Here is a 14,640-nt window from a genome sequence, read left to right on the forward strand (position 1 = left end):
TAGCAAGCCAGAGAGGAGCCTCTGGCACCCACCTTCTTCTTCAGTTCTACGCTGATGGCGTTGGCTTCCTTGAGGAAGATAGCGTTGCCCCAGAGCAGGTCGCGGAGGGAGGTGAACTGATACCACTTCCACTTCCTAAAGGCCCAGAGGGCCAGCTCGAACTCCCGCTCTGTCCACTGCACTGTGGGGACACGGAGAGACAATCACTCCACCGCCGGGAGGGAGGACATTGGCGCAGAGGTGCCCAGGGGACCCACAGTCCACTCTCCTTGCTCCCACAGAGAGCATCAAAACCCTGGGGTGGCACCCAGTCCTCACCTTCATCCTCAGGTTCTTCCTCTTCCTCGTTTGCCTCAGGGTAATACCTAGAGTCCATCTGCTTCTGCAAAGCCTCCAATTTGCTCTCATAGTCCTGTGGGAAGCAGAGAGAGGGATGATGCAACCCACAAGGTGTGACCTTCCTCCATGCTGCCACATAGCACTTCTCCCCTCCCCCCGCAGGAACGTGGCCTCCTCCCTCCTCTGGATCTGTGTTTATGGGGACAACTGCAGGAACAACAGGTTTGCCCTTGTTTTTAGGACACACCCCATGCAAACATCTGCCAGGACTCAGTTGTGCCTGGGCAACCTGAGAAGCAGCCAGGTCCTGGCCACCTACCAGTCTCTGCTGCTCAAGAAGGTAATTTGCCTCCTCCCGCTCCCTCCGGTACTGGTCCTCCAACTCCTGGAGCCTGGGAAGAACGGGAAAGGAGAGGATGACTAACTGGGAAGTGGATACCCAACTCCCCATCACCCCACCCCATGCCCTCACCGCTGCTCCATCTCCTGCTTCATGTCGATGCCCTGCTTCTCCAGCAGCTCTCTTTGGGCAAAAGCCCAGTCCACGGGCTCAGCGGGGGTCTCGGCACACGGGGTCCGCTCCCGCTCCTGCCGAGCCTGCTCGGGGTGGTTGAAGCGGAAGACGTGGCTCTTCCCCATGATGATGCGATTTCCTACGGGGATGCACGTGGGGCAGGGGGAAAGGGCATGGGTTTAATGTGGGACAACCTGCAGAGCCCCTGTGGGGTGGAGGGAGGCAGGTGAGAGCAGCGCTGGCATGCCGGCTCTGGGGACCCACCTGAGCGCAGGATGCTGGGCTCCGTCACCTTTTTGCCATTCACGTAGGTGTCGGCGCCTTCACAGGGCTCCAGGGTCACTATTACTGCAGAGACAGCGGGAGGGGGAGAGAGGGAGCGAAGGTAAGGTGGAAGCAGAGGGGTAAATCCTGCATCTCCCACTCCGCTGCTCCTGCAGCCTCAGAAGGGGAGAGCTGCCCCAGCTGGCACTCCAGGCACAGAGGCAGAGGACACCGGGGTACCCACCGGCAGCACCCACACCCTGGGCAACCAGTGGGGCTCGGCCAACCTCGTGTTAATCACAGCAGTCCCAAGGACTAAAAGCAGCTGGAGACCGGATGCCAGAGGAAATCAGAGCCTCCAGCACGCATCTCCAGCCTCCCCAGGCTCCTCTCCCAAAGCCCTTTCACCCCCAGGTTCCTACTGGTTTGTGAGGTGGGTTCTGCTCCGCGTCTTGGGCGGGGGAATCATCTACGGTCTGCTCTTCCCTCCCGCCCTGATCTCCCTGGCTTGCCTCACGGGAGGCAGCTTCCACGTGCCTTGCACGAGCTTCCCTCCCAGCTAGGTGAGGGCCGTAGCTCACCCTGGAAGCACGGAGAGACCACAGCCATGCGGGAGAGCCCCACTAGTCTGAGGAGGGCAGGGTCCCTGGCTGGGGGCAGGTGCTGGGGACACGCAGAGGGACTGGGGTCCCTGGGGAGGTGGGAGCCCCTCCAGACAAGGAATACCTTCACCGCCGGTTTTGGTGTCGCTGCGAAAAAGGCAGTGCTCTTCCTTAATGAAGTGCCCACTGAGAACGATGTCCTGCCTCTTCTCTGCATCTTCCCGGCCAACCCTGCCGGGGGGAAACCCAGCTCGATCCTTCCTCAAAGCAGCCCCTCCCTGGGCCTCCCCCCAAAACCATCCTTGGGGCTGACAGGAGCAGCCCTTGGGGCACAGCAGGACCAACGTTCCTAAAGAGATTGCCAGGCAAATACATTTTTCCCATGCGGCTATGGCACTTTGGGGATGTCCTGGGAACGGTGCCCAGCCCGGGGAACGCTGTCACCCCGCTGCCCCCGGGCAAGTCAGGCACCGAGATATGGGCCAGGCTCCCGCCACTCCATGGGGCCTGGCCCTCACCTTGTTATCCCGTCTTTGATGTAGTAGAGAAGACACTCGGACATGAGCGGGTCCTCGTTCAGGTTGACCAAGTGGGGTGTCTGGGAGAGACAAACAAGGAGTCACCCCATTGGGCCCCATCTACCCGGACACTGAGGGATGGCTCCCGAGGGAGGTGGGAACTCAGCAGCACCTCAGGCTGAGGTGCTCTCCTGCCCTCTGTAGCTCCTGGACAACATGCCCAGGCAGGTACTTTTCAAGGGGACTACAGAGAAGCGAACAGCTGGGATGAGGATGACCTGCCTCCACACGCCTCCTTGCCTTCCTCCTCAAAGGGCTGAGCCCTGGACACCCTTCCCCCAGCTGCTTTGAAAATTCGTGTTGCAAACAGGCCCAACACAGAGCCGAACACTTCCCACGGGGAGTCCCTGATATGGCTTAGTGCCTCTTGGGGCAGGACCCTCTCGCCTGCGCTGTGTGGCCACAGGCCCTTGCCTCACCGTAGCCCCCAGCTCCACTGCGGACAGTGTAGCTGAGGCAGAGACACGTCCCATGCAGTGGCTGGTTTAGGATGAGAGGAACTAAAAGTGCCCGTTTTCCTCCACTGATGGTACAAGGACAGATGAAGCACCTAAAAGAGCAGGTCCCAGACCAGAGGTTCAACCAAAAGTAGTGTAGACCTGAAGCTGTACCTCCATTTCGCTGAATTTCACTCCCTGGTCTCCTTCCTAACAGTTACCTCCCATCACTTTCTTCCCCTGGGTCACAAACCACTTTGTTCTTGATGAGAAGGAAGTTTCTCCCCCGGCCACAGACCTCTCCGGCTGCAGCTAGCTTATCTCACCCCATCGCAAGCTGCTGTGATTGCACCTTCAGGCAACAGGCAAAGTCCCGGGAGTATCAGTAGGTGAAGTTCTGAGTTTCCCAGAAATAAGAATAGAGACCGTAAGAAATGTCTTATCAGCCCACTGACACCCGGCATGCAGAGGTTGCCCCATCACGAGCCCTGGCTGATAGGAGAGACTCACTCCAAACAGCGCAGGAGAGCTGGAGGTCAAGGGAAATGCAGGCTCTTCTCCATGGTGGCTGGCAGGAAAAAGTTGGCTGTAAAATTTAACCTCAGGCCCCTCTAGGCAGACACGTAGCCCCGGGACTCCTTCAGCTTGCAGTTTTTCTCCAGATTTGCAAGGCTGCCTAGTAGAAGGCAGATGCTCTACCTTCCACTGAGCTCCTTGGAGACGTAACAACCCCAGCGATGGCTTACAGCAGGACAACAAACTTCTGCCCTGCTTTGCCCTTAATGAAACGGGGTTGTGCATGCTGTCGATGCTAACTTTCCTCGCCAGCCACTGGAGAAGTCAGAGGAGTTCCCACCCGCCAGACAGCTGAAGAGCAAGGAGGCACCAAGACCATCACAGCAATGCCCCACCTTCAAGACCAACCTGCTTTGAGGAATAAACCCCCACACTTTCTACACAAAGGTCTGGGGTCCTAACAGGCAGTGGCTGAGACAAGAATGAGGAACAAAGATGACGGTGTAGAAATTTGTCCTAAGAGCCACGCCAAGGCACCCAAGGGGAAGGTCCTAAAGCCTTCATCACCAAATGTCACCACCTCAGCTGGGGACACATGCATCTACTAAGACGTTTGGCCAAGCCAACCAGCATCAGCTGCCAGGGCAGCTCTCAGAGCATCCCTCGGTGCAACGGGAGAGCTGAGCAAGCGCGTCCTGGTCCTACCCACATGTGCCTGCACCTCGGCAGCCCGTGCTGCTCTGCAGGCTTCACAGGGTTGGGGTTGTAAACTGGACATCACTACCGCGATGGTTATACAGACGAGCGAGGGGCAGCGATGTGCTGTAACTGGTGCTTGGCAGGGTTCGCTGGCACACCAACTCTTTGGGGCACAGCCAATATTTTCTTAGAAAATACTTTCCAGGATGCCACAAGCAATAAAGAGTATGGAATGTTTCTGCACCCACATTTCTTAGCAAGGACGTGCCGGTTTCAGAGGCAGCAATTTCAAATCCCAAAGTATGGATTTTTAAAAGCTGACACTGAATTTCAACACAGCGATTGTCAGCAAAGTCCCACCTGAATGGGGACAGCATCCAGGCAATGGGGGCTGGACGTTTAGCCATGTGTTTCTACCGATGTTCGTACCCAGCAGGGTCAACACTGGGATTTCCCCCGTAGGTTTCAGAGCCAAGAAAAGGCTAGTGAAATATTTGGGGCTGGCCGGCAGCAACAGGGCAGGTCAGAAGGGAGCTGCAGCGATACAAACCAGCCCTCGTTTGCAAGGAAGAAGAGAGTAAGATGATCCTACCTTTTTAGGAGAGAAAACACCCAAGGTGCCTCCATCCTCCCTCATGGCCACCCCCATTTCGGCCAGCAACGCTTCCCTGAAGGAGCAAGGGAAAGAAGAGCTTGTCAAAGCCCCACGAGCCCCGGGAGCTGGCACTAGACAAGCCCAGGACGGGACCCGAGCCCATGGGTTTGCCCCACAAATCACAGCCGTAGGGCTCGCTTTAGCTCTCTCCGTGCCTCAGGAGGTTTCTCAGAGCAGACCACGTCTGTGCAGGCTAACGTGGTGGGCACTGGGGTGCCCTGGGGCAGCCAGGGTACGGCTGGATGGTCAAATTGCCTGGCTGCCCCCAGGAACTGAACTGCTGTAGGCAAAGTGCAGAGGAGGGAAGATGCCTGGGGAACCCCACCCCATCCCACCCCATCCCATCCCATCCCATCCCATCCCATCCCACCCCAACCCACCCACCTCTCCATCCGGATTGCTTCCGTCCTCCGCAGCTTCTCCTCCCACGTCTCGTTCAGTTCCGCGATGATCTTCTCCGTTTCCTGGCGAGCGTGGGGTTAGCAGGGGGTTAGTGTGTCCTACGGGCAGCAGACCTGCCTGCTCTGCCAGGCTCTGCCCAGCCTGCCGCAGCGGGACACTGGTCCCAGTTTCAGGCTGGTTTAAATGAGCTGTGGCAGCACTTCACCCATGTCTTTCCATCACCCCCATCTTCAAAGAGCAAGGCACAAAGACCAGCCTCTCCATCCCCTTGCTGCCAGCCCATTCCTGAGACATGCTGGGCCGGGAGGGCCCACCCCGAGCCAGGAGCGCCTGTCCTGCAGGGCAACGGCAGCAGTCACCCCATGGGGAGGACGGCAGTACCAGGTGGACCCTACCAGGCCAAACCTTCTCCTGTCCAGCAGTCCAGAGCACTGGGCAGCTCTGCAAGAGCACGCCCGAGCATTGCTTCCCATGAGCATCACCCATAATGGGTTTCCAGAAAATACTGAGCCCCCTCTGCAAGCCTCAGTGCAAGAGCGTTGAGCTGAGCCCTCTGACCTGCCGGGCGCTGGCCTCTTACCTTGAGCCTTTCGATGGCCTCTTCGCTGCCCGGAGCAAACATGATGCGCTCATGGAGGCTGGCGACGGAGGCGGCACGGCTGGACAAGGCCGACAGGGAGGAAGAAGGGCTGATCCCGGCGATGGCGTTGGTCACTGTGGAGAGATTGTCATGGCGGTGACTCAGCTCTGCCCCTCTAGCATCATTATTGTTCTCAAAGTCGGACACATCTATGGGCAGGGAAGGAGGGATGGGCCAGGGAGAGACACATGGACAGGAAGAGAGAGAGAAAGAGAAAGATAGAGACAAGAAAAGCTGTTGGGAAAAAAAAAAGAGTGGCCAGGTGCATCGAGAAGAAAGCCAGGAATTACAAGGAAAAGGCACAGGCGACAGCACAGCGGTGCAGGCAGCAGCAGGGCAAGGGCACGCGCATCTCTCCCCCAGCCTGGGCAGCCCCCCAGGAGCACGGGGCTGTTTTGGGAAGCAGCTGCGGGAATAGCCCTGGAGCCTTCCCGGGCTCCCGGGGATGCTTTTTTGCAACATCCCCCAGGAATGTGCCACTGCCCCATCACTCTGCCTCACCAACACAGCCCGGGTAGTTTTCCCTGCCCGGCTACCCCAGATTAGCTGGATCTGCGGGCAGAGAATGAGAAGGGAAGGGAAGGAGAGGCGGCGGCCCTGCGCCCTACAAAGGGGTCAGGGGGATGGAGCAGGAGGAGCCGTGGGATCCCCTCGCTGGCAGAGCACAAGCCCGTGCCCTGCTGGAGCAGTGCCTTGGCCAGGTAGCCAGAGAGAGAGCAAAGTGAGGGCAGGGTGGCAACGTGCCTGTTACAGGCGGCAGTGCTTGCCTGCCGGCACCCCAAGCATCTGCTGCCACTGGACCCGGCGGCAACGGGACCCAGGTATCAGAGATGCTCCTCCAGCCCTGAGAAGTCGCAGGGGCTCAGCGCGCTGTGCCAGAGGCGGGCAGGACACAGGTTAGCGGGTACAGCATTAGTCACCCACCTCCATCAGCCCGTGTCCAGGGGAGCCGAGCCAGGAGGGGACAGGCCAGGTCCCCGTCTCCTCAGCAGGCTCGCCACAGCCTGGCTGCGCTGCCTGGCCTGGGGGGGGGGGGGGGCAATAGTGCTTATCCACAGGCGAAAGCCTCCTGGACGTCATCACACACCCCTCCGTCAGGAGAGCACTGTGCCAGCTCGCCCAAGTGCCGTGCCGGGCTCCAGTCCCGACGAGCCCCAGCGCCAGCAGAAGCAGCAGCAGCAGCAGCAGCAGCAGCAGGAGGAAACATCGTGACAGCATGGAGGAAGGAGTCCCTGTGGGGATTGGGCCCTCAGCATGGTGGAGGGGGAGGACACTGGTCCCTCCGAGCGCTATCCCAAGCCCAGGCGCTAACCATAACTCTGCCACCGTCCCCTTTGCCAGCTCCCTGGGGACGGATGGCCCATCAGCTGGGGCTGACTACGGGAGCCCTTCCCCATGCTGCACAGTGCCCCTGGGCGCAGCCTACGCCTCCCAAAAGCCGTGAAGCAACAGAGAGTACCAGTGATGGGGAATACACACATTTGGATCCTCCCGCAGCAGGATGGGCTAAGAGAGAGAGAGAGGGTAGGGAGCGGGGGTAAGACAGAGAGAACAGAAAAAGAGTGGGTTCATCTCAGTAGGATTTCCGACAGCACACGGAGGAGAGGCCATGGGTGGGCGCAGGCCCGGGAACATCTTCCTGGCACCTCTGCGGGGCACGGGGTGCTGAAGACAGGAGGTGGAGGGGGAGAAGGGGAGATCTGCTGTGTGTAAAGCAGCTCCTCCGGCTTACGGGAGTGGGCTGGGGGTTGCGAACTCACGCGCAGGGGCTCGCCGGAGGCGTCCCATCCACGCTTCGGCAGCGTGATGCTGCCGCGTGGCCTTCAGAGCAGGATGCAGGGCAGCTACGGGGATACCAGCCCTGCAGGCAGAGTGGATTCCAGCCCGCCTCTGCCTGGAGCCACGGCCAGAGGGCAACAGGCGGTACCTACTGTCAATGATGTCCCCAAGGCCCTGGGCGTAAAGAAGATCGCGCAGGCGTGCCACCTCATCCTTCAGCTCCCGGATGAGCTTGTTGTTGGGGTCCTCGTTGATAACGGCATTGCAGCGGATCTGCTTGGCACGGTCGGCGTACCTAGGGAAGGGCAGAGTGCTGAGCAGCACCTGGGGGGTTTGCCCAGCTGGGCAAGCGGGAGTGCAGCCGAGCCCCTCCAGCAAGCGATCCTTTGGAGGATCCCAGCACCAGGACAGCCCTTTGGCCTCTTCTCTGAGGTTGCAGGGTCCCCCCACAGCACCCCCCCAGCCAGGGTTGCCACAGAGGTGAGAAGAGCACGTGGCAGTGCCTGGGTTTCAGAGACCCCCCCTGCCCTCGCCTGCTGTGAGGGAACAAGTGTACTTCATCCTACCTGAGGGTGCTGAGGGTCTCGTCATAGTTGATGTCGGCAGGACTGAGAGCAGCAACCATGGCCGTCCTGGAGTTGCCCCCTGCCCAGAGAGATACACTTGCATCAGGGAGACGCTGGTCCCCGCGCCAACCGTCACCCTCTGCTCGGCAGCTGTGCCTGCCGCCGAGCCTGTACCTCCCACCCATGTCCTCACCCAGGTTCTCCCGCAGCAGCCAGGTCAGCACTGAGTCCCGGTAAGGGATGAAATCTGTCTTCTTCTTCTTTTTGTTCTGGGGGATGGAGAGAGGAGGGAAGGGCTGTCAGGCTGCTTGCTCGCTTCAAAGGGAAGGTGACAGCCAGTCCCCAGCCATGGGGACTCGAGGGAGGATGGCTTTGCCCAGCCACCATGGCCTCAGGCAGCTCTGCTTAGCTCCACAGGTCCTGCCTGTGAAATGCCCTGCCTGGGCTGGGCCACGTGTTTCACGCCGGGTACCGAGATTCACAGGGTAAGGAGGGTGATGAGGATGCTGAGGGCTCTGCCAGCCCCCAGGAGAAGCGTGGCTTGGGTCCGGGCAGAGCCTCACCCCCAAACCACCCTGTGACCCACTCCCACCCACCTGTGCTAAAAATCAACCCCTCCTTCCCCAGCCCGGCCAGGGCTCCTACCTTGTTCGGCCCCGAATCCTGCAAAGAAAGTGGAAAGACTAAGTCAGCTGCTCCCCTCCCCGGCGCCCACCACAGCTCCCCATCCCCCAAGCAGAGAGCAGCAGGCGCGGGTCCCTGGGGAGACGGCAGCCTCACCAGCCCAGCTCGTCCCAGCCCTGGGGGCAGCTTGGGAGGTAGCTGCCCATCCCTCAGAGCCGGGATGCTCCGTCCCTCGGAGCTGAGCCCGTTCCCCCGCGGTGCCGCACTCTGGCTACTTACCATTTCGGCCAGGGCAGAGATGACTTTCCCCAGCGTGGTCAAGGACTTGTTGATGTTTGCTCCTTCCTGGTGGAGAGAGGAAAAGCCCAGATGTTCAGGCCCCATTTCAGAATGGTGCTAAAGCCTGGTGCACCAGGAGGATGGGAAGTCCCAGTACAGGGTGGGCAAAGAGCAGCTGGTCTTACTGGGTAACCAGCACCTCCCAGCTGGGACTCTTGGACCCCAGTGGAATCGACACTGGGCAGCTTTCGACCAAAACCCAGTCAAGGATTTTGGCAGCGGGCAAGGAACCAGGCAAGGAAAGGAGATGTCACAGATGGGGACGAGGGGGCAGGACGTGGTGTCCCCGCCGGCAGAGGGGGACCTCGCGCCAGCTCTGACCTTTAGTCTTGTGCCCTTCGCGCCAGTGGAGTCAGCTCGCTCGCTCCCTGCCAGGTCCACCAAGCTGATTTTGCTGACCTGCAGGCAGAGACAAGGCTGTCAGTCCCAGCAGGCACAGCAAACTGGGCCCCAGCACAGAGCCGAGGATGGAGCAAAGACCTCTTGCAAGGTGACACTGCTCTGAAGGCAGAGGTGGGCTCTGCGGGGTCATCCTTGCTGGGATTTGGCCAGGAGCAGGGCTGTCATCCTTGCAGGCAGGGCTGGAGGGCACCAGCTGCCAAATATCCCGTCCAGGGGCCAGTCCCTCAAGGGTCTGTGAGCCCAGCATGTGCCTGGGCCTTATCTCCATCCTGTTTCAACCCTCCACCAGGTCGCACCATCTCGTCCCAAGTGCTGTCGACAGCACACGAAGCCCTTCCCGGGTCCATGTGCGTTCCCCCGAGTTGCCCAGGCTCCGCTCTCACCTTCTCAGTGGTGATGTCCGTCTCGGCGTCATGCCGCTTCTGCGTGAAGATGATGTTGAACACGGCGTGGGAGCGACTGCTGGTCTCGTTCATGTTGGTGGCAGCCACTGTGCTGCGGGGAGAGGAAGACAGGGAGGTATGACACTCTGCAGGGGACACTGGAGCGGCTGGCGCTGGGGCCAGGGCTCATTTCAGGACAGGGTACATGACGGGAAGGCAAGTCTGGAGGACAGGAGGGGACTGTGGGAGGAGACATGCAAAAATCCAGGCTTTCTCCTGCTGGCTCCAGGGTGTTTTAAGAGCAGGAAAGAGGTAAGATGAGAATAAGTGGGGGGTACGCAACGCTCAGACAGGAGGGGACTGCCACCTCCAGAGCAGCCAGACCAGCAAAGCAAGGAAGTTAAGCAGGACCTTCTGGAGATGTCTCAAGCTCTCCAAATCCTGGCCATCTCCTGCTCCCCCAACTCACCGGGCCTTGTTCCCAGAGTCCATGAGGTCCTGGATGTCATTGTAAGAGGTCACGGCCAGCTTGGAAAGGTCCTCAACATATGGGCCCATAAGGGGATGCTCCCTCACCCGCAGGTTCCCCTTGTTCTTGGGGTTCAGGAGGTCCCTCACGCGCTCGCAGTATATCTCCATGTAGCTCACCTAGAGCAGAGGGCATGGGCAGGTGTAGCGGCCAGCAGGACGTGGACGCTCAGCACGTAGGCAGAAACAGGCCCTGCCCACCCACCCCCATACCCCCCAAAAGAGGGGTCTGCACACCGGCATGGCTCGCAGAGCTGGGTGGGAGGCTGGAGCCAGACTAGGCAGGCAACGGGGTGCCTACCTCCACGGAGTAGGACATGTTGTCATTCGTCGTGTCATTGATGCGGGAGAAGAGGTCCTCGCACAGCTGCGGAGAGAAGAGCCAGACTGCTCAGCCCTTCACCAGAAGGATGCTCCTGCCTGGGTTGCCTAGGCCATAGGGATTTCTACCTTCTCATCCCAAAAACCAAACCCCCTGAGTGCTGGGATGGCTCCTGGGTAGCTGGCAGAACCCCCCCTGCTGATATGGGGAGCTCAGCAGCCCCAGACCCCTCCGGCACCCTGCTGGGCCAGCACGCAGCAGCTCTTGGCAAGCACAGCTGGCGGGGGCTCGGCGCTTGGACTACTGCTGCTCACAAACACCGGCCTCATGTGGCCAAACTGTAATTCATCCAGTCTCGGAGGAGTCCAGTGTGACCCTCCTTGTCCCCCCACGCTCTGGCGGAGCCGTGCCGGGTCGCTGCCTCGTCCAACTCCCGCCCTGCTCTCCTCTTTCCTCTCCGCTGCGCTTTTCCTTTGCGCATCCCGCTGGGACCAGGGGAATGGGCAGCTTTTCAGCAGGCGGTACCTGCGGGATGATGCCTTGCTGGTCCTTCTCCTGCTTCCCCATCATGGTGTAGGATTTTCCGGCACCTGTCTGCCCGTAGGCAAAGATGCAAACGTTATAGCCTTCGAAGGCGTGTTGCAACATCTCCTCACCGATGTCCCGGTACACTTGCTTCTGAGATGCATAGTTGATGTCTGCGGGCTGCCGAGAGGAGAGGGACAAGGAGAAATTTGGCAATGAGATCCTCCTGTCTCTCCCCAGCCCATCCCAGTGCTCCAGGCGGGCTCAGGCCTCCCGCCGCTTACCGTGGTGTGGGACCAGTAGGAATAGTCAAAGCTGAAGCTTTTTGGTGTCTCTTTGGGCTGCTTCGGGTTCAGGATAGCTAGGGGCAAACAGATGGGAACATGAGGCTACCCGGCCATCTGTGGTATCCCTGCCACTCACATCCCACTCCTGAGGGGAGAAGGGTGATGGGGTTCAGTCCGAATGGGGTTCAGTCCTGGAAAGCAGGATCAGGGCCCTCCAGCTCCGCAGATGGGTCCAGAGCCCTCAGACCCCAACAGTCCCAGCAGCGGAGGTGGGTGCTACGGCCAGCAAAGCCCGCACCAGCCCAGGGAGCAGGGCAGAGCCTTGCCCAAACATCCTGCTGGGCACGGTGTGGGGGAAACGGCTCCTTGCCTCGGGCTCCTTCCCGCTTCGGCACCTGCCCGTGGGAGCCTGGCACCAGCACCGCAGGATCACAGCCTTCCTTCACCCCACAGCTGGGGGGGCCGTGCCCAAAGCCACCCGCGTCGGCACTGTGGGGTGGGAGCAGCCGCAGCCCCATCGGGGCTCCCCCAGGCCCCCCCCGGCTCCTGCCTCTCCTCCCCTGTGCTTTCTTTTGGGTACCCAGCCCCAGCAGGGTGATTAATGCCTCGTGTTACACCGCCAGCGGAAACAAGAGTCTGCTTTTTCCCATCCCCTGGTGAAAAGGACGTTGCCATGGAAATTGGAGACTGCATCACTTCTCTTCCTCCCTCGCCGCTTTTTTTCCCCCCGTAGAGCGTTAACGATGGGTTTTTTTCTGAAACAACAGATGCGTCAGAAGAAACGCAAACCAGCGGGGTAATCACAAGATCCAGCCATCAGCCATGTTAGGTGACATTGAAATGACCTTGTGGGCCGGCGCAGTGCATCTCCTGCGCCCGCAGCCCCCAGCTGCTCCCTGCCACCGCCAGGGACGAGGAGGCTGTACAGCACCAAGGCCAACGCAACTCCCTCCATCACAGCCCCAACCTGCCCTGCCCCGGGGCCGGCGCTTGGCCAGGGCTCGTGCCCGCTCGGGATTCAAGCTGGGACCTTCCTAAGCAGCCCCAGGCATGGCGCAGCCCGCTCTCCATGGGGTTGGATGCCCCGGTGCATGGCATAACAGATACAGATGCTTTCTGCTCCAAATTCCTCCTCCGTTGCCATGACAGATTCTCCCCCAGGAGGGATCCGCCACTTCTGGCCTGAGACCCGTCCATCCCTGCCCGCAAAGGCAGCGAGGCGGGCAGGTGGAGGGTGGGAAGCAGGGTCAGGATCCGGCCCCGACCATGAAACCGCAGCACAGTGCTGCTTGGATGCCCCTTGCTGTGGGCTCCAGCGCCAAAGAGGGGCCAGGCGCTGGCTCCCTGCCCGCCTGCCCACTGGAGGCAGCGTGACTCAGATGCTCCAGATGCCTCCTGCATCCCGCGCAGACTAATTACCAAAGCCAGAGCTGCTCTCTCAGGAGACAGGTCTGGGAAGTGACACCTCCATAGCAACTGCCCATCCCGCAGCTGCAAACGGGGACTTGGAGGCCCCTGCTGAGATCCAGACCGAAACGGCACCAGGCTTTTCTGGTGTCCCCCCCCACGAGGGCTGCCCATTCCTGCCGGTGCCTGGTTGGTGGGTGGAGGGCGTGTGAGTGGCCATTGCAAAGAGAAGCAGGTGCAGAGGCCATGCAAGAAGTCGGGTGGAACATCTCTGATGGCTCCTGGGCTTCACCTGGCAGCTCCGCCATGCCACCCAGCCCCCTGGCTCTCAGCTCGGGTTTGTCTCTGCCCTGCAGAGGTGACCCTTGCCAGAGCGAATGGGAGCATCACCCCCCAAACATGAGTCCAATGGGGGCAAAAGCATGAGCGGGCAGGATGGGGCTGCACAAGGCAGCTGTTCTGCATCCTACTGCCAGCCCACACTGGGCACGGGGCGGAGGAGCAGCCGGGGATGGCGCCGAGCAGCTCTGGGCATCCCAGCTGCAGCCACCCAGCTGGCCTGGCAGGCCAGAGACGGGGACACAGGGGAGAAGGGAGCACGCTGAGAGCAGCAGGTCTCCCATCCCTGAGATGAAATGCTCTCCCCCTGCCCCTTTCATTCCCATTTATTTGCCCCCGTGCAGCTGGATATCACTGGTGGGTTTTTTCCTCTCCTCTGACCAGGCATACAACGGCTTTTGCAAAGCTGCTGCAAAAAGATTTGTGCCTGGCCAAAGGGGATTAAAAAGGGTGGAGGGGTTGGGGGGCGGAGGCAGACATACAGACAAAAGGGGGAGGAGGAAAACATCTGGAGATGACCCTTGTCTTCACCCTGAATAGCCAGCAGTGTGGCAGAGTGTAGCAAGTGGGCAAGCACCGAGCAGGATAAAACCCAAGACCCACAGGAAAGAAAATAATTGCCATATTTTAAAGCCCGCGGAGGCACAGCGCCGGCCGGAGAATATTAATGGCCTTGCGGGATGAAAGCCGGGGTCCTTTCCTCGCCGTCTTGGCAGGAGCTGCCAGGAGAGGGGCCGGGGGTGTTGTTGCCCGGGCTGGTCCCCGCGGCCGCACAGAGTGGGGGACGCCATGGGAACAAAGCGGCAGTGTTGGCGGGCAGGCGGGCGGCTGCAGCGCAGCGAGCCAAGGGGGCGGCGGCTGTAAGCTTGGGGGAAAAGGACGGCAGAGAAGGGCTGACCCCCTCCGGCCCCTGCTGTCCCCCCCACGGGGCTTAATGAATTAGGCAGAAGAACAACCTCCCTCGTCCCGGTACGTGCGGGGTCTCTGCAAATAATCCCGGGAAGGGAGAAACTTGCTCTTACCCTCCGAAACACATTTATTTTTGGCTTCTCTGTGAGGAGCCAGGGGGCCACCACAGTCCCGCTCTGCGGGGGGGGCAGCCAGCGCTACTGGCATCCTCCTGCCTCCCTCAGCCAGCAGGAGAAGCAGGAACCAGAGCCCCCACCCGGCGCCTGCCCCCCAGCTGATGGGATTAGCCGAGGGTTTGTCCATTCATGAAGAAAAACCTCGCCGTCAGCAAAGGGCTGGCTGGGGCGCTGCCCCTGCCCGCAGCCCCGCCGGCCCCCCGGCGCAGGCAGGGGGACGGGGGCCCTGGGGCATGGCCTGGGGGGGTTGCAGACAGCAGGGCTGGGGGCGGCAGGATGGGCACGGGCAGATGGCTCTGAGCAAACACAGCCACGGTGGAGGTGGGGGATGCCCGATGCTCTTGACGGGGCCTGGGGCGTGGCAGGTTACCCCCCCTGTCAGGGCCAGAAGGGACGCCTCCCCTGCCT

The 14,640-nt window shown here is 60.6% G+C and overlaps 1 protein-coding gene across 1 annotated transcript in view; it reads right to left on the bottom strand.

The window, feature by feature from the left end:
* The window catches only part of KIF1A (kinesin family member 1A), a 39,489-nt gene that overhangs the window by 18,091 nt on the left and 6,758 nt on the right, over positions 1-14,640 (bottom strand). Inside the window, exons 3-24 of the mRNA XM_075157714.1 lie at positions 11,399-11,475; positions 11,115-11,294; positions 10,569-10,634; positions 10,209-10,387; positions 9,740-9,851; positions 9,276-9,353; positions 8,895-8,960; positions 8,637-8,654; positions 8,185-8,260; positions 7,992-8,070; positions 7,578-7,720; positions 7,126-7,152; positions 5,587-5,720; positions 4,989-5,068; positions 4,542-4,617; positions 2,238-2,317; positions 1,844-1,950; positions 1,118-1,201; positions 812-992; positions 659-731; positions 319-412; positions 33-181 (exon numbers count right to left, since the gene is read on the bottom strand). Coding sequence (XP_075013815.1) covers positions 33-181; positions 319-412; positions 659-731; positions 812-992; positions 1,118-1,201; positions 1,844-1,950; positions 2,238-2,317; positions 4,542-4,617; positions 4,989-5,068; positions 5,587-5,720; positions 7,126-7,152; positions 7,578-7,720; positions 7,992-8,070; positions 8,185-8,260; positions 8,637-8,654; positions 8,895-8,960; positions 9,276-9,353; positions 9,740-9,851; positions 10,209-10,387; positions 10,569-10,634; positions 11,115-11,294; positions 11,399-11,475 — 2,159 coding nt within the window. The remainder of the gene's footprint in view (positions 1-32; positions 182-318; positions 413-658; positions 732-811; positions 993-1,117; positions 1,202-1,843; positions 1,951-2,237; positions 2,318-4,541; positions 4,618-4,988; positions 5,069-5,586; positions 5,721-7,125; positions 7,153-7,577; positions 7,721-7,991; positions 8,071-8,184; positions 8,261-8,636; positions 8,655-8,894; positions 8,961-9,275; positions 9,354-9,739; positions 9,852-10,208; positions 10,388-10,568; positions 10,635-11,114; positions 11,295-11,398; positions 11,476-14,640) is intronic.

Source organism: Calonectris borealis, chromosome 9 (genome assembly GCF_964195595.1).
Source record: "Calonectris borealis chromosome 9, bCalBor7.hap1.2, whole genome shotgun sequence".
NCBI lineage: Eukaryota > Metazoa > Chordata > Aves > Procellariiformes > Procellariidae > Calonectris > Calonectris borealis.